Source organism: Hermetia illucens, chromosome 2 (genome assembly GCF_905115235.1).
Source record: "Hermetia illucens chromosome 2, iHerIll2.2.curated.20191125, whole genome shotgun sequence".
Lineage (NCBI taxonomy): Eukaryota > Metazoa > Arthropoda > Insecta > Diptera > Stratiomyidae > Hermetia > Hermetia illucens.
Genome location: NC_051850.1, coordinates 114,193,900 through 114,209,431, shown reverse-complemented (window position 1 = coordinate 114,209,431; position 15,532 = coordinate 114,193,900). Strand labels below are relative to the sequence as shown.

General features: G+C 38.1%; 1 protein-coding gene and 2 long non-coding RNA genes across 11 annotated transcripts in view; 2 read left to right on the top strand and 1 right to left on the bottom strand.

Annotated features, from left to right (window-relative positions):
- The window catches only part of LOC119648786 (prominin-like protein), a 198,019-nt gene that overhangs the window by 28,424 nt on the left and 154,063 nt on the right, over window positions 1-15,532 (bottom strand). For 6 of the 9 annotated variants that reach the window (XM_038050628.1, XM_038050629.1, XM_038050630.1 and 3 more), the window contains 4 exons: window positions 12,984-13,386; window positions 12,392-12,886; window positions 12,031-12,152; window positions 2,693-2,743 (listed from right to left, as the gene is read on the bottom strand). In XM_038050628.1, the coding sequence (XP_037906556.1) occupies window positions 2,693-2,743; window positions 12,031-12,152; window positions 12,392-12,886; window positions 12,984-13,386 (1,071 nt within the window). Of the gene's footprint in view, window positions 1-2,692; window positions 2,744-11,719; window positions 11,889-12,030; window positions 12,153-12,391; window positions 12,887-12,983; window positions 13,387-15,532 lie in introns of those variants that run through there. The other 3 variants (XM_038050633.1, XM_038050632.1, XM_038050634.1) reach the window with 2 other exon arrangements.
- LOC119648789 lies at window positions 2,909-4,292 on the top strand. Its single transcript, XR_005249059.1, has 3 exons — window positions 2,909-3,033; window positions 3,087-4,001; window positions 4,238-4,292. It is a non-coding gene; the product is annotated as an uncharacterized LOC119648789 (long non-coding RNA).
- Window positions 4,395-6,499, top strand: LOC119648788. Its single transcript, XR_005249058.1, has 3 exons — window positions 4,395-4,537; window positions 4,597-5,200; window positions 5,257-6,499. It is a non-coding gene; the product is annotated as an uncharacterized LOC119648788 (long non-coding RNA).

The following is a 15,532-nucleotide window of genomic DNA, read 5'->3' as shown; positions in this document are numbered from 1 at the left end:
AGTGCTAAGGTCGCACCCTCTAAATGAAAACCGATGTACTTACCGTCCTGGAATGTACTGTAAGTTTGTTCACTATTCTTGGGTTTCAAAGAAAAGCCAGTACGCGATGGGCATGATATTGAAGGATCAATAAGTCTTTCCAAAAACTTTCTGATGGAGACAGACATGTCCCCTCAGCTTACGGGTTGTGCAAATACGCTTTTGCTTTAGCATGGAGACTTAGACCTTGTGTGGTAATGTGAATATACATTTCTGTTTTTCCATCTGGTTCGTTTATGAATCCGTAGTGTGGTGGGTTAAGATAAAAGAAAAAGGTTATCAAAGTAAGTTAGCCTCACTGCAAACAACTGTATGTCTGGGTATTACCGGTATCAGGAGCACGTCATACGGTGCAGCCCCGGATGCACTACTCAATTAGAAGCCCTTGGATATACAGTGGAATCCCGATATTTCATATCCCGAGTAATCGTATTTTCGGTTAATTGCTACACATTTGTCGGTCTGTAGCGTTAAATTTGTTATTAACGGGAGTATATATACCAAACAGTGAGCTCCTTGACCATATGAATTATCAGGACGCTGGAGTAAAAGCAGCTCATAGACTAATTCGTCTAATGCGGAACTGCGAATTCAATTCTTATAATACCTTCTAATTCTCGAATGCTCATAAATCTATTTGGTAGAATACGATATATAAGAAGATATCTATTTGAAATATAAAATTACCCTCAAACGTAGAGAAAACTGAGACCAACCAGAAGAATATGCGGCGTTCGGCTTCCGGTCTAGTGACTTGTATTAGGTTGTTGCACATGAGATGACCGATTTGGCAATCAAATGAAGTTAGTTGCGAATTTGTTGTATCAAACCACCACCAGTTGGCGCTGTTGGTGTCGGATAATGAAGTATAAATACTCCTACATTTAATCAAGGAGTCATTTCAGTCTTGACCACCGTTATGATAACAGTAAATGAAAAGGAGAAAAAGTATGGGAAAGAGTCAAGAATGTATACTTTTGACTGTATGAGTTCAAACTCGGTCATAAAGCAGCGGAGACGACCAGGAGCTTTAACAGCGCATTCGGAGCTGATACGGTAAGCGAACGAACCACACGGCGGTGGTTCGAAAAATTCCGGTCAGGCGACGTAAACCTTCAAATTGAGCCACGTGAACATTCAGGACCATCGATTGACAACGACGAGCTGCGTTTGCTAGTCGAATCCGACACACGTCAGTCTGTGAGAGACATTGCAGAGACAGTTTCCCGGCACTTGCAACAACTTGGAAAGGTGAAAAAGCTCGACAAATGGGTTCCGCATGCCCTTACGAAGCAAAACATGGCGCTTCGAATGGAAATTTACAGTTCGAGTTGTCCACTATTAATTTTTGGCACCTGGAGAAACGATAAATGCACAGAAATAATGTGCCCAACTCGAGGAAATGCACCAAAAATTGAGTATTCAACGGCCGAAATTAGTCAACAGAGATGGTGTGATACTCCTTCACGACAATGCACGACTTTATGTATTCAGAACAACGGTTCAAAAGTTGAACGAAATGCAGTATGAGACTCTGCCTCATCCACCATATTCACCGGACCTTATGCCAATCGACTACCACTTTTTTAGGCATTTGGACCATTTTTTGGCGGAAAAACAATTTAGAAACGAAGAGGCTGTCAAAATTGCCTTCGACGACTCTATCAACACCCGACAGTTGGACTTCTACGAAACGGCATTCATGCTCTTGAATCTCGCTGGGAGGAGTGTTTTGAATCGACTGGCACCTATTTTGATTAAATAAACAAATTTTTGTAAGCTTTACCGTCGTTTCAAATTTTAGTACCAAAACGGCCATTTCATTTGCAACAGCCTAATATTATATCTATTGTCTCTCTATTTTGTGAGCGTTACGACAGTGTAATACAATTTCGTAAATAGATAAAAACATGAGAATTATAAGTAAGCAAACATATATATTTGACGGTCCATTTTTGAACATCAGCCTCTCCGACACTTACCCCAGGTTCGAGTTCTGTTATATATGGATGTTTGCGTTTGACCCAATTCTGCAAGCGTGTTATTTGTGCAGTATATTAAGTGGGATCTCAATGAAACTGAAGAATAGCTTCATCAAAAATGTGAGTGAGAGTATGAACGCTCCTCTCTATATGGACTGGACGAGAAAAATCATTTATAAATCGAGACCTGCAGTGCATTAACCAGTGCAATGGACACAGCAGGACATAGATTTTTGAAGAATTGTTATATTTACCCCAAAACCAATTAAATACTGCAAAAATCTGTTTGGAGATTTTTCAATCTGCCTTACAAATGGGATAATCAAGCTAGAGGCGATTAATTTCTTCAACAGCTGAAATGACATGAAAGATACCCCACCAGCGGTGCCAATACTCTTCCCAGTTATTTTTACATATTCCTCATGCAATTGAGTGGGGTATGAGGCAAAACCATCCACCAAAAACATTATGAAATTTCTCGGGGGTATACCGTACACCACATTCCTTACTGTCGATCAATTTCAGAGTAATATCGTCAGCATTTTATTTATGAGCATAACATGCTTTAAAAACGTTAATATTTAGACTTGGGAAGCCATGATTTATTAATGTGGTTGATTACAATCGTATTAAACTGGGTTATATGAGAATAAAGGGAGTTGTATACTTACTTTGCAAGTGGTATATTGTCTCGTTCACTGTATGCATCATACAAATATTCCCTGGAAATTTTTAGGGGAATGCAATGAAAATGGAAGCGGATACAACAAAGCAATATTAAAGAATAAGGAAAACAAAAAAAATCATTTCATTTAGTAGAGTAAGTCAAGTCAAGACATTAATCGATCAATCCGTTAACCATTCAATTGAACAAACGAACAATTTAACGAACAAACAAACTAACATGAGGACTAGTCTGCCCCAGCCACCAACGACACATTTTGTTGATTATATTGAAAGCAATGTTGTTTAGTATGAGATTATTAGACTGCATGAGATGAGGTTATTTCAGGTATGTCTGATCGTATTTTAATAAAAAAAAGCTGACATTTATTGAATTTATAGAAAAAATAAACACCATCTTCGCCGATAATAGGACAGATGATGTACGGTGCTGCATCCTAATGTTCGGTGAGAACAGCATTATAATGTAAGACATTACAACTAGATGCTGGCGGACTTACATTTTAAGCAGAGGAAAGCAAACAATCTAAATTCAATAGCAGCTCAAATTTGACCAATCATTTCAGCTTTACATTGTATCTTTCGTAATCTATTTGATTGACTAATTTCTCTTGAAAACTAGGAGGAAATTCTCATTCATTGGGACGAATGACACTGAACTGATAAAATTAATGAAATTATATTATACACACAATAAGCACTAATTTCCTGTTTTTGGAAACATTCTATGATAAGCCAAGTGAATGAAGAAGGAAAGAGGTTATTAATGAAATAAATCTAACAAATGTCGTTTGATTGATTTGGAAGTATGATTCGAGTTTATCCGTACATTATTGTTATAGATTACATGCAGTATAATTGTGTTTCATTTGATAAATGTTTCAGTTGATATTATTTTGGTATTGTTTGACAAAGGGAACATTGGATTCCTGATAATAAAATTTACACGAAAAGAAATTCTCTATAAGACCTGGTTTAAAATTATGGAAGTTAGATTATTAATAGATTAATCAGTAAAGTTGATGGTTTAGTAACAGCGAAATTGACTCATTTTCGTTTATCTTAGTTTTCAACGCAGAATCTAAAAATCAAAAAAAATATATCAAATGGACTGGAGGTGTCGCCTAACACAGACAGATTCCGCTAGAAAGAGTTCGCTATTATTTAAAGGAAATTGTTGGCACCATCTAGCATTAAATCAAAGGCAGGAAAAAATTTTTCAAAATAATTTTCCATTTTTTTTGGGAAAAGTTTGTCAGTCATCTGTGCCAGTGAGTGTAGTGTTTTCGTCAAAAGGTAAAAATCGAATATCGGGACACGGTGAATTATTATGCAAGTTAAAAGTTTGAAAGGTTGGAAGTTTGACCTATCATTTGTCGAAAAAAGATGGGAAGCTAAATTTAAAATCGATCATATCAACTTAGCTGGTGATGAGTGTTTGGAATTACCACAAATTTCCAAATGACACTGGACAACAACTGTCGAATCAATCAAGAGTATTTTTGAAATTAATGTCTATGTTTTTTTTACAGTTAATATATAAGTTAAGAAAAGAACTAGGTATTTTTCCTTACTTGCAAATATTTTTATTTTCCTTCCGCATACAATTGTTTCAGAGACCACGTGCCTCCTTGCTCAGTGTTAGTACCTAATTAGGTATAGTCCTACCTACTAATTAGGTACTAGCACTGAGGAAGGAGGCACGTGGTCTCTGAAATAATTGTATGCGGAAGGAGAATAAACATATTTACAGGTAAGGAAAAACACCTAGTTCTTTTCTTAACTTAGAGTATTTCTGATATATATTGATCAGACACCTGAACATGCCTAAGGTAAGAGCACTCTAGATCAAAAGTACGCTCAAATGAACATTTCTAATGCATTTTAACAGATCGGTCAAAATGAGACGAATTTTTTGCTTCAAATGAAATTTGGATCGAAAGACACATCTTTGAGTTGAATCAATAGTCAAAACCAAGGACTATGAAGGACGAATTAGAAAAAAGCAGAGATAAGTCCATCGACTGGTAAAATAATACCGACATTTTATTAGATACTAGTATGTTCAAAAAGTTCCCAAAATTACTACCGTGTGGCACGCTTACTGACCCGATTCAAATTCTATTTTTTGTTGCGCCACATCTGTTACTAACATTACCTCTGAATTTTAGTATCATAATTCAATATTTTCGCTACATTTATCTGTGCGCATGTTTTCATTTTTTTACAATTCTAAAAGTGGAATTGAATTTTTAACGACGAGTCTGTCTTAAATTTTACCAATTTCACATTATTTCTATTGCTGCGAGCCGATATTCATCAAACGTGTCATTACTGGAGACGAGACAAAGGCTTAGGACTATGACAGACATTAGACGAGTGGATCGAGTGGTACGAATGAGTGGAGACTGAAAAAAGAAAAAGTTGTTTTCATTTGGAAAGAAAGGTCTGCATTGATTATAACAGTGTTGGGCACCACCAATTTTTGGCAGAAGGTAAAATAGTAGTCATAATTTAGACGTTTTGAAAAACAGTTTGTCAAAAACAAAAGGACAAACAACTAGTGGACTTTGCACTACGATAAGGCAGCGCCGTACAATGTCATCATTATCATCGAATTTTTGACGAAACATCAATGATTATAATCGAACAGCATTCGAATTCACCTGCCTTCATTCACTGCCGTTCCTCTCTAGTCAATCAAAACTACTACGCGAAGTACATTTCAGTAACCGAGACAACTTCGGAAAGAAGTAATCTGTAATGATAACATGGACTTCCTTCCATAAATTTAGACATGGCGAAGAGATTGGTAAAGGTTGGTAACAAAGGAACACGATGCTTTTTAGCTATAAGGTGGCGAAGGTGAGCGGACAAACAATCATAGATACATCTTTCATGGATTTTGAAATAAGAGGAGAGGAACGAAATGTGGTGGAATTTCTCAGCAAGAGTATGACCTTCGCTTTTGTACGTAGGGGTAATGAGGATCCATTTCTGGAGAATAAGAAAGTGATACTCTTCGCGCGTTCTTAAAAAATATGTAGAAAGGGAGCATTCTTGAATTTCCAGGCGTTGATTGTTGAATTCGAAACTGTTTCCTTTTGTTTTACTACAGTCTTTTATTTATTTACTTTACTGACAGAACCTTGTTCTGTTCTGAATTCTGGTCTCAGACCTTTGAAATTGACTAAAAGTTAAACTAAGCGGACTTATGTATAACACGAGGTTGGATATGAATGTGGGGACAGAAACAGGTGAAATATATACAGGAAGTAACAAGCAGGCTAGCATTGAGCGGAGAAATACTTAGAATGGTAAAAATTAGGAAGAAAAGATGGTTTCAAATTAACTGAAGCTCAACAGCTTGGTTTGTAGACTCTTCACAACAGCCTTAAATGAAATAAATATTCATATTTATATAGTTCGGTGAGGTAGTTGGGAAGCACGGAAATGTTTCTCTCCACCCAAAGGATAAGGTTGCTGGGGGCCTGCTAGAGTAATTAGCAGCAAAATTCGGAATGACGACAGCTTGCGGTGGTGGGCAATGACGAAACGTTTGGAGACATTTCATCATCAATAAGATGATCTGCGATACTGGACAGCACTATTATCCCCGTATGAATGTCGTGCCCCTTCCATCAAGTACGGTTGTGGGGCAAAGGATTATTTGGAGAAACCGTGAGATTGGCAGCAATATTTGAGGGCTTACCGGACCATTGTAGAGCAGACTAGGATAGAATATTAGCTACCTTCGCCGGGGTCTTGGATGAAGAGCGAAGCGAGGCGCAAAAGTAGCCTAAGGAAATATTATATAATATAATAATAATAATCGTTGGCGCAACAATCCATGTTGGATCATGGCCTTGAAGTGTGTTGGAGAACACACTAAGGAAATATTGTTATTCAAAAAGACATCTGACATGTGCGGCGAGCAAGACTCCCAATGACTATATAATAAAACGGACCACATCAACTCCTTGTTGTTTTACCATTAACGCCAGGGTTAATATAGACATTTTATTGCATCCCAGCGAGTAGAACGGGAACATGTGTTGAATTTCAAGGTGATACACAGTGAATATTATACACAAATATTAGGAATACAACAGGGAGCCTCAAAATCGATGCCTATACTAAGACCGATCACAATATGATATGTAGATACGAAACTTTTCCTACTATTAAGAAAGGACTTAAAAACGCCAAAAAAGCATCGGGAGCGAAAAACATAACCCAAGCAATTAACGAAATTGCCCAACGAAAGTCGACCTGATCATTTGGAGAAATGCATCAACAAACGAATTTGGATTAAACTCTAGGCCTAGGACTGCTGAAGTTCCTTACTTCAGACATCCCGGTTTGGCGGTGAGGTCCACCAATTCGATATCCCTAAAAGTTGTTTGACATCCTAGCCTACGCCATCGTTCATTCTGAGGTAGGGTCTGCCACGTCTTCTCTCTTTTCTACCATACATATTATATTGACTTGGATCATCCTCATTAGCCTAAGTAACCCGCCCACCGCAACCTTTTCAGCCGGATTTTGTCCACAACCAGACGGTGGTTATATCTCTCATAAAATTCATTATTATATAGCTATAGAATGCTGCTCCCTGCTCTTGTAGGGGACCAAAAAATCTTCGGAGGATTCTTTTCCCGAACATGGCTAAGAGTTCGAAACTTTTCTTTGCTAAGAACCCATGTCTCCGAGGGATACACGAGAATCGGTAAGATCATTGTTTTGTACATTAAGGGCCTTGAGCCTATGGTGAGACGCTTGGAACGAAACAGTTTTTGTAAATTGAAATAGGCTCTCTTGGCAGCAACTCGATAATGGCCGATGATGCTTTGAGCGTATGGGGCTATCTGGCCTAGCAAGATAGCGGAAAATATCTTATAAATCGACTCCTGACGACTTAGTTTTTAATCCGCTGATTTATACGGACTATTTCTTCCATACTAGGTGGTAGATTAAACTAGTGAAAGAAAAGGTGATTGCACATAGGTTTTCCTAGTGAACCTTGATGAATATGTGAATTGCGTAAGACGTAACCAAAAAGGAGTAATTTATTACATAAGGTAAAAAATTAAAACCCACGAGCACCATAAGATCGAATCATCCCTAGGTGAAATAGCAACCATAAATATAAGTCGAAACTCAAAGGTGATAAAATGGAAGAAATTGGATAAAATTATTAGAAAAGCAGAATTATAATTCGGGCTACATTCGGTGTATGAATACAATGTGATAAGACTACGGATTACCACAATGACCCTTCGAGTTGAAGCGGCGAAAAAAAACATTGCTGTTTATTAAATTTGAATCGGCTTATTTAGGTGCCGACTGAGAGAAGTATTTCAAATATATAGAATTTGGACAACACCGCGACAAACTGGTGGAATACGTATGATAGATTTAAGCTGTGTTTAGAGGAAGGTGATATTGTCAAAGGTTGCAACGGGAATTACAAACGTTTATTATGCAGAGAAAGGATAATTGCATTGACTGCGAAGCACCCAGAAAGTATGTACAGAGGCTCTCAAGGCCGTAGAAAATGGTTTTTCGACATATTGGCAACACTGCCGTGCAAGCTGACTACCCCTTCAAAATTAGACAAATTCAAAGCGTGTTGAAAACTCTTAAACTAGGATAATCTGCCTCCTTGTGGAGGGAAAAACTCCAGTTCAAATTTGTATAACCTTAAAATTATTTATTATAGTGAAAACTCTAGTTTTCAATGCAGCCCATCACAATAACAATAACAAAATCTGCTTTAAAACCAGCAGACGCATCCAACGTAGCAGAGCTGACATAAATTTAACAAGTTATACGACAAATATAAAAAGATGAAGAAGAAACTGCAAGAAACCATTTCGAGAATAAACACCGACATGCCAAGAGATTATTCAAGGATGCCTACTCCGACCCATGAGGGGCGAAACAGATTGCAGAAAATGAAATTCCTGATTTAGCAGGCATCGTTCACAAAGCTGCATTGTTGGCAATGAAGGCTGTGCCAAATTGATTGTTCCAATCATTCAAGGAGTGCTTAAAACAAGAGGTTCTTTTCCGCTGGTATAAGCGGGGAAAGAAGATGATCTCTTAGACAGGCAGCTCGGATTTCGAAGGGCGAGATCAACTATCAATGAGATGTTTACGGTAACGAAAACTACGAAGCATTAACGTTGTTATGGAATTGCTTTTGGGCAGGCTGTTGTCTTATCATTCATATGATGAACATGCAACGTACCAGACCACCTGCGGGGTCCCACAAGAATCTATCTATGGTCCGCTCCTTGAATAATAATGTGTCACGGCATATTGACGTTACAGGTCGCTAAACGAGTAAGCACTGACTTTGCAGATAATAATAATAATCTTTCTCGCGAGAATCAAATTGGATCTGGGCTTTGAATTGTATTAGAGCACTTCATTCAAGACCCTAATGATCAGCATTGTGCCCGTTCATAATTGTTCCCTGATTTGACTTAGGTACTCATTTACAACCGAGACGACTGGTATCCGACTTGCAGTTACGATGTAAATATCCCTCTGCCACCAATGAGCTATCCGTTCTTTGTAGATAACTTCGGAGTAATAAACCTGGTAATTAGGGATATAAGATTCTCGCTTACAGACCCAGAACTAAAATAATTTTAAGTACAAAATGGAAAAAAAACCAAATCTTTATAAAAATTAGGATTGGCAAGCAAGATCTTAGATTCGTAACCAGCGCTCAGATACCTAGGAATCTTGAATCATGAAACTGAACTTCAAGTCCCAATTTGAGAGTCTTGCAACGCAAATATCTGGAGTGAGAATATCTGGCTCAAGGCAAAGCTGTCGACTCTTTATCTCGGGGGTTGTTGGCTTGATCTTACTTTATATAACTTCTGTCTGGGAGTTCGCATTAGAGTAAAAATCATATGAAAGAAAACAACTCCATATGGAATAATTGCATTGCGAAGATCGTGTGGTTATCAAAAAATATCTGGCAAAACAGCATCTGTGATAGCAGGCATGGTAACCATCGACATCTTGGTGGACGAGAGTCAACTCTTCTATGACGCTACATATGAATTCAGCGAGCAACACATGCCAAAAATTGCTTCGGTTATGAACGACCCCCCACGTTGCCCTATATAAGAAATCATTGCGAAGGATGTGAAGCATGTTGCTTTTAAACGCTCTATATTTGCCACGTCAATGGGGCGCTGTTATTACCCGAGAATATCGTGGACCGCATGCTAGCCTCTGAAACGACTTGAAGATTGGTAGGAAAATTCGTGAAGGAAGATAATTAATAACAACACAAGCCGCCGTTAGCAACTGGTCTTGCCCCGCGACGTAATGCCATAATGGGGGTCCTGCCAAGCAAGCGAAGAAGTAGAAGGGAGTAGACAAAATATATATTTGATCAGTACTAGCAGAACAATTGATGTAAACAGTGAATTTATAATGAAAAGGATGATTTAGAGAAATGAAAAAAATTGTCAGGCGAGCTTAGAAAAACCCCTTTCTTACAGCGAAAATGTGTTACGATCGACTAAATTGATGCAAAAAAGGAAAAAATTGATCAGCAGCTGATGGAGCTGATAAGATTTCGTCTGGCGAAATCAGAATAACCTAAATTTGTCCAGATTTGGTAGTCATGGTACGACGTATAAGCAATAGATGAAAAGTGAACTTTCAGGATGATTCTGCACCATGCCATTTATCGAAATTAATAAGAACAGCATAGCATTTTCTTATATCGGTTTTTTATTACACACAAATTGCGAGGAAATTAACTTTGTTCTTTTGCACCTTCGCTAGAATTAAGAAAGTTTGAAGAAAATTGCGCAGGAATATTCAGAGCAAATTCCTGTCCTTATGCAGGGGCGCAAAATAGAACATATAAAAGATATTTTTCTAATATTTAAAGTAAGGTATATTGATGAAATAAGATTTCTCTTGTTGTTGATGCAAGTGGAATTATTTTTCTCAATGGATTTCGATTTTAGGTCCTATGATTAGAACGCAACAAGAATTAAATTTAAAAAGTACCGATACACGATAATATGACGTGATAAAGTGATCTTTCATCAGCCAAGAATACTCAGATGTAATATAGGGAATGTTTCCGGATAGCTGAGTGGTTAGAGCACAAGACTGTCGTACGGAAGGTCGCGGTTCAAATTTCATTGGTGGCAGTAGTATCGTGATTTGACGTCGGATGCCAGCCGACTAAGCTGTGAATGAGAACCTGAATCAAATCAGGGTACTAATCTCAGGCGAGCGCAATGCTGGCCACATTGCCTCCTACAGGGTTCTGTAATTCTGTAGTGTACCGTTACGGTCTTGAATGAAGTGTTCCAACACACTTCAAAGCCCTCATCCAGAGAGAGAGATTGTTGCGCCAACGATTATTAATATATGGAATCAACTTTCAGTATAGACCGTTTTGTGAGAATCAAGAAAACACTAAGGTACTGTCAACGACAGAAGATTTTAACGATGTTGTTGCTGCGCTTAGATAAGGCTGTCACAATCTAATCCACTAATAATAAAATGGAGACAAAGATGATTATTTAGGACATCGGTTACATCATGAATATAAGAAATAAAATAGGAAATTTTGGAAAAGCAATGTAAATTACACGAAAAACTAGGGGCGAAAGTCTGGACGCTAGCTTTTAGGTAAATGTTATTTACATATGCGATATCCTGTATTAGTTATAACCCACGGATACATTATATGTTCACAATTAAAAATTATAATTCTTACAGCATTTGTTTAGCACAAATAGAACAATGTCGACTGGTCAGTTTTAATTATTTTAACTGAAATAAATTTGATTTGTTATTTATCCAGTTAGCATTATTAGTGTTGGTCTTACCTTCCAGGGAAACTGCATTTTCACGCCAATGGAATGTACACATACTACCTTTCCGCAATAAAATCTTTTGAACTCTTACTTCGTTAGTAGTTTTAAGTAAGTATTTAATGCATATGTTTAGTAAAAACTTAATTGAAATGAATTGTTTACAATTTAGTAATTTATTATTATCATGAATTATCGCACACTGTTAAATCACGTTAATCATACATCCTAAAATAATCAACAAAACCTGCCGTGGGGGAGACCATTATCTATACCATTCACGTCTAACAAAATTACGTAACGTCAAATCTTTTCACTAAACAAAATGGAAACATAAAAAAGATAGAAATATGCACTGAATCATACACATTCCGAAACATTGAAAATATTTGCCTCATTTTGTCAGTTATTTGGTAAATATTTTGCTAATGTAAAATCTAGACATAATATATACTTACGATTCAACTAACGGTCCCGGGTACGGATCAGATTTCTGATATAAACTAGAAAGCTTAACACTAATTATAATTGTTGGTAAGAATAGAAGAATACACCAGCCTACGCCTGCCCAGAATCCGTTCTATTAAAATTAGGGAAAGAAATGCAAATTATTGATGTGAATATGTTGTATAAGTGCGCAAATGAAGTAAGTATTAACTCAAATCCAACTTTATTTTGGGGGTGCAAATTACAAAATCATGAGAAGTTAGTTAAGTCGATAAAGACCCCCATATAGGATATTGGATATAAGCTACTATTCACTTCATATCTGGCTATCTCATAGCCAATTAAAAGTCAATAAGATTCCATTCAACTTACAAATGGATCCACGACTGCACTGCAGCCAGCAACAATGAGGGAATTATACACGTTCGCCATCGGAGCACAATAGCCAATGTCCTCCTGAACTGCCTTCACAATTAAGTGCATATATTTCGTAATGTCAGTACTCAACTGATTCACTAGTTGTGTAGCGACATTTTGCACATGTGGAGTGCCATTTGTTTTAATGAAGTTTTGAGCATTTTCCAACTCCGTGAGAAGTTTCTCAATTGACTGCTCAAATGGTTCCTTCGTCGAATTGAAGTGCAGATCATCGTCAAGTTTTTGAGCAAATTTCAAAAGTTTCTTTGAGTTTTCAATCATTGGCAAAACAAGATTTTGCTGATATGTTTCTAAGTGTAGGGCTTGATTTTTTATGCTGATTTGAATGTAAACCATATCAGGGTCGTTAGTTGTATCAATCTTCTTTGCGGTTTCTTTGAGCTGTTGAGCGATTTCATCTAATGGGAAGTTGGTGATATTTTCATTAAGCTGTGAACAGATAAAGTCCATTATTAAATTGTCCCTATGAGTGTCATTGTTAGAGTTATTAATTGATGATTGGTATTGAGTTATATTATATACTTACGTTATCGGTGAATTTGTCAACCTGGAAACCTTTTAGTTCCGAATTTCCAAGTTCTTTAATTCTCTCAGCGATATCTTGGTTGGAAATGTCAATGTCTTCAATTTTGATGGTACTTATCAAATGTTCAAGAGTCCCATTGATGTTGTATTTGTCTGGGAAATCAAGAATATCATCGATTTCGAAGATATTGTTCAGATGTAACACTTTGTAAATCGTCTGGTTGTTCTGGCATGCCACAATTATTTGAGATAAAGTAAACGGTTCTACCGTTCGAGTTTTTGATGATGATCGAATCTTCGAAAGTTTCTTAGAGATTCGTTTGTCTTTATTGATATTATCATAGAACTCGTTTAGATCGATCAGCTTGTCGATATATGAGAACACTTGATCATTCTCAGGATTTCTGTTCAGGAAAAAATGTGTTGTTAATGTTTACACAAATAATAAAATACCGAATATAAAGGAAATTCAGATTAGCAAAAGATTTGAAATATTGTCATAAGAGGAGCCATAACGAGCCGGAAGAAGTCGATATTCTGGCAAAAAAACTTCATCGAGGATCACCTCGTAGATAGTGATGGATCAAAAAGTATTGTAATGAAAACCAATTAAAAAAAATATGTGTATTATCTCACAATAATGAAAATTTGCACGGACACAAAAATGGTATAAGAGTAAGGCGAATATTTGGTTAGAGTACTTGATAAACACACTCGAATATCGGTAAGAGGTTTTGATATCAAAATATCGTAGTTTTCTAGCAATTATATGAGTATTTGGTCCGATCCAACATCAAGTGGATGTGGAGTTAGCATCCCTCATATCCCAAACAAAAAACTAGCTTTAACCAAGCTTAAATATAATTCGCATCCTTCTTGTGTTTTTGCGATTATATAAAGAACCGTTTTCCACCTGTTGCCACTTTCGGTCACGCTGCTCCCAGGGCAGAGGTGAGGCAGCGTCTGATGGGTTGCCTCTACCTTGGACGAAACCGTCTTTTTTCTATTCGCGTATGGTTCTGGATTATTGAGCGAAGTATAATAGTGGCTCGCCTGCAGAGTCAGTTCTATTTCAAAAATAAATCATCGGTTATATATTATGTGGGAGCGCGTGGCATAGACATAGGGCTTAAACCAGCAATCAATTATCTGGTACGCTAACAGATTCCTTAAAGCAGAGGGAGCAGGCGCCGGAGTCAGCGGCCTATGGAAAACGTCCTTTTAACTAATGGGTAAGCAAATCAGCATATTCTAGGCTGAAATATATATTCTGTGGAGTTGTAAATGCGTTTATGGCTATTACGCTAGAAAAAACGAAGAAGAACGCTTGAATACGAACCAGAGGACACAAAAGATTGTTTTAACCTTACCACGAAGAGGTGGTCAAAGAGTAGTATAGGTCCCAGGGCGAAACGTGGGTTGGTACCCACGATGGAGCATAAAACCTGGGAAATGCCTGCTGAACCAACACCAACAGCTCTACTACCAAACCCTATGTCCACCTCCACGTGGTGACCGCTGGGAGCTCTTTCGTAACGAAAAGCTGCAGACGGAGAAGGATGAAGGCGAGTCTCCCGCGCCTAAAAACGGAACAAACTGTACCAACTGGTCCTCCAGCTTGGGGATTGGGTAGGGCTGACAACCCTACACGAAAAACCGATGTTACGGAGCCACGAAAGGAGCCTCGGACAGGATGGATTTTATAACGACGAACCCGGCAACGACAATGGATTAACGATTTGCGCATTTTCTCATGGGACGTGCGCTCCCTGTACAGAGATAAAGCTGATGAGCAGCTAGCCGATACCCTGTCCCAATATAGGGCTGATATAACAGCGTTACAAGAGATGCGATGGACAGGGACCGGTTTCCTGGAGAAGAGCCACTACACCATATATTATAGCGGTCATCCAGTAAACCATGTGCTCGGAAGAAGTTTCTTAATCAGCCAAAAAATGAAACCTGCTGTTATCGGCTTTGAAAACATAAGCGATCGGGTATGCACTCCGCGCTTGCGAGGCAAATTTAGAAATATAAGCCTCATTAACGTTCACGGAGAAGGATACCTTCTACGAGGCAGTAGAACGAACCCTCAAAGCCTGTCCCAGATATGATATTAAAATCATACTTGGGGATTTTAACAGCCAAGTAGGGAAGGAGCCCGTATTCAGGCGATACGTTGGATACCATAGCTTACACGAAAAAACAAATGATAACGGACTGCGGATTATTCAATTAGCAGGGTCACACGAAATGGTTGTTGGACGTACCTGGTTTGCGAGAAAAACGGTCCACAAAAATACATGGGCCTCTCCAGACGGGACCACTTTCAACCAAATTGACCACGTGTTGATCGAACGCCGCCACCTCTCAGCCTTGGTGAATGTCAGAACATATAGGGGGGCCAATATAGACTCGGATCACTATCTCGTTGGCATGGTGCTCCGAGCTCGAATAACAATACCACCTAGAATCCCCTCTGACAATCAGGTTAGAATGAACACTGAAGCCATCCACAACACAACCCTCCGCGACACCTATAAGAGGGAA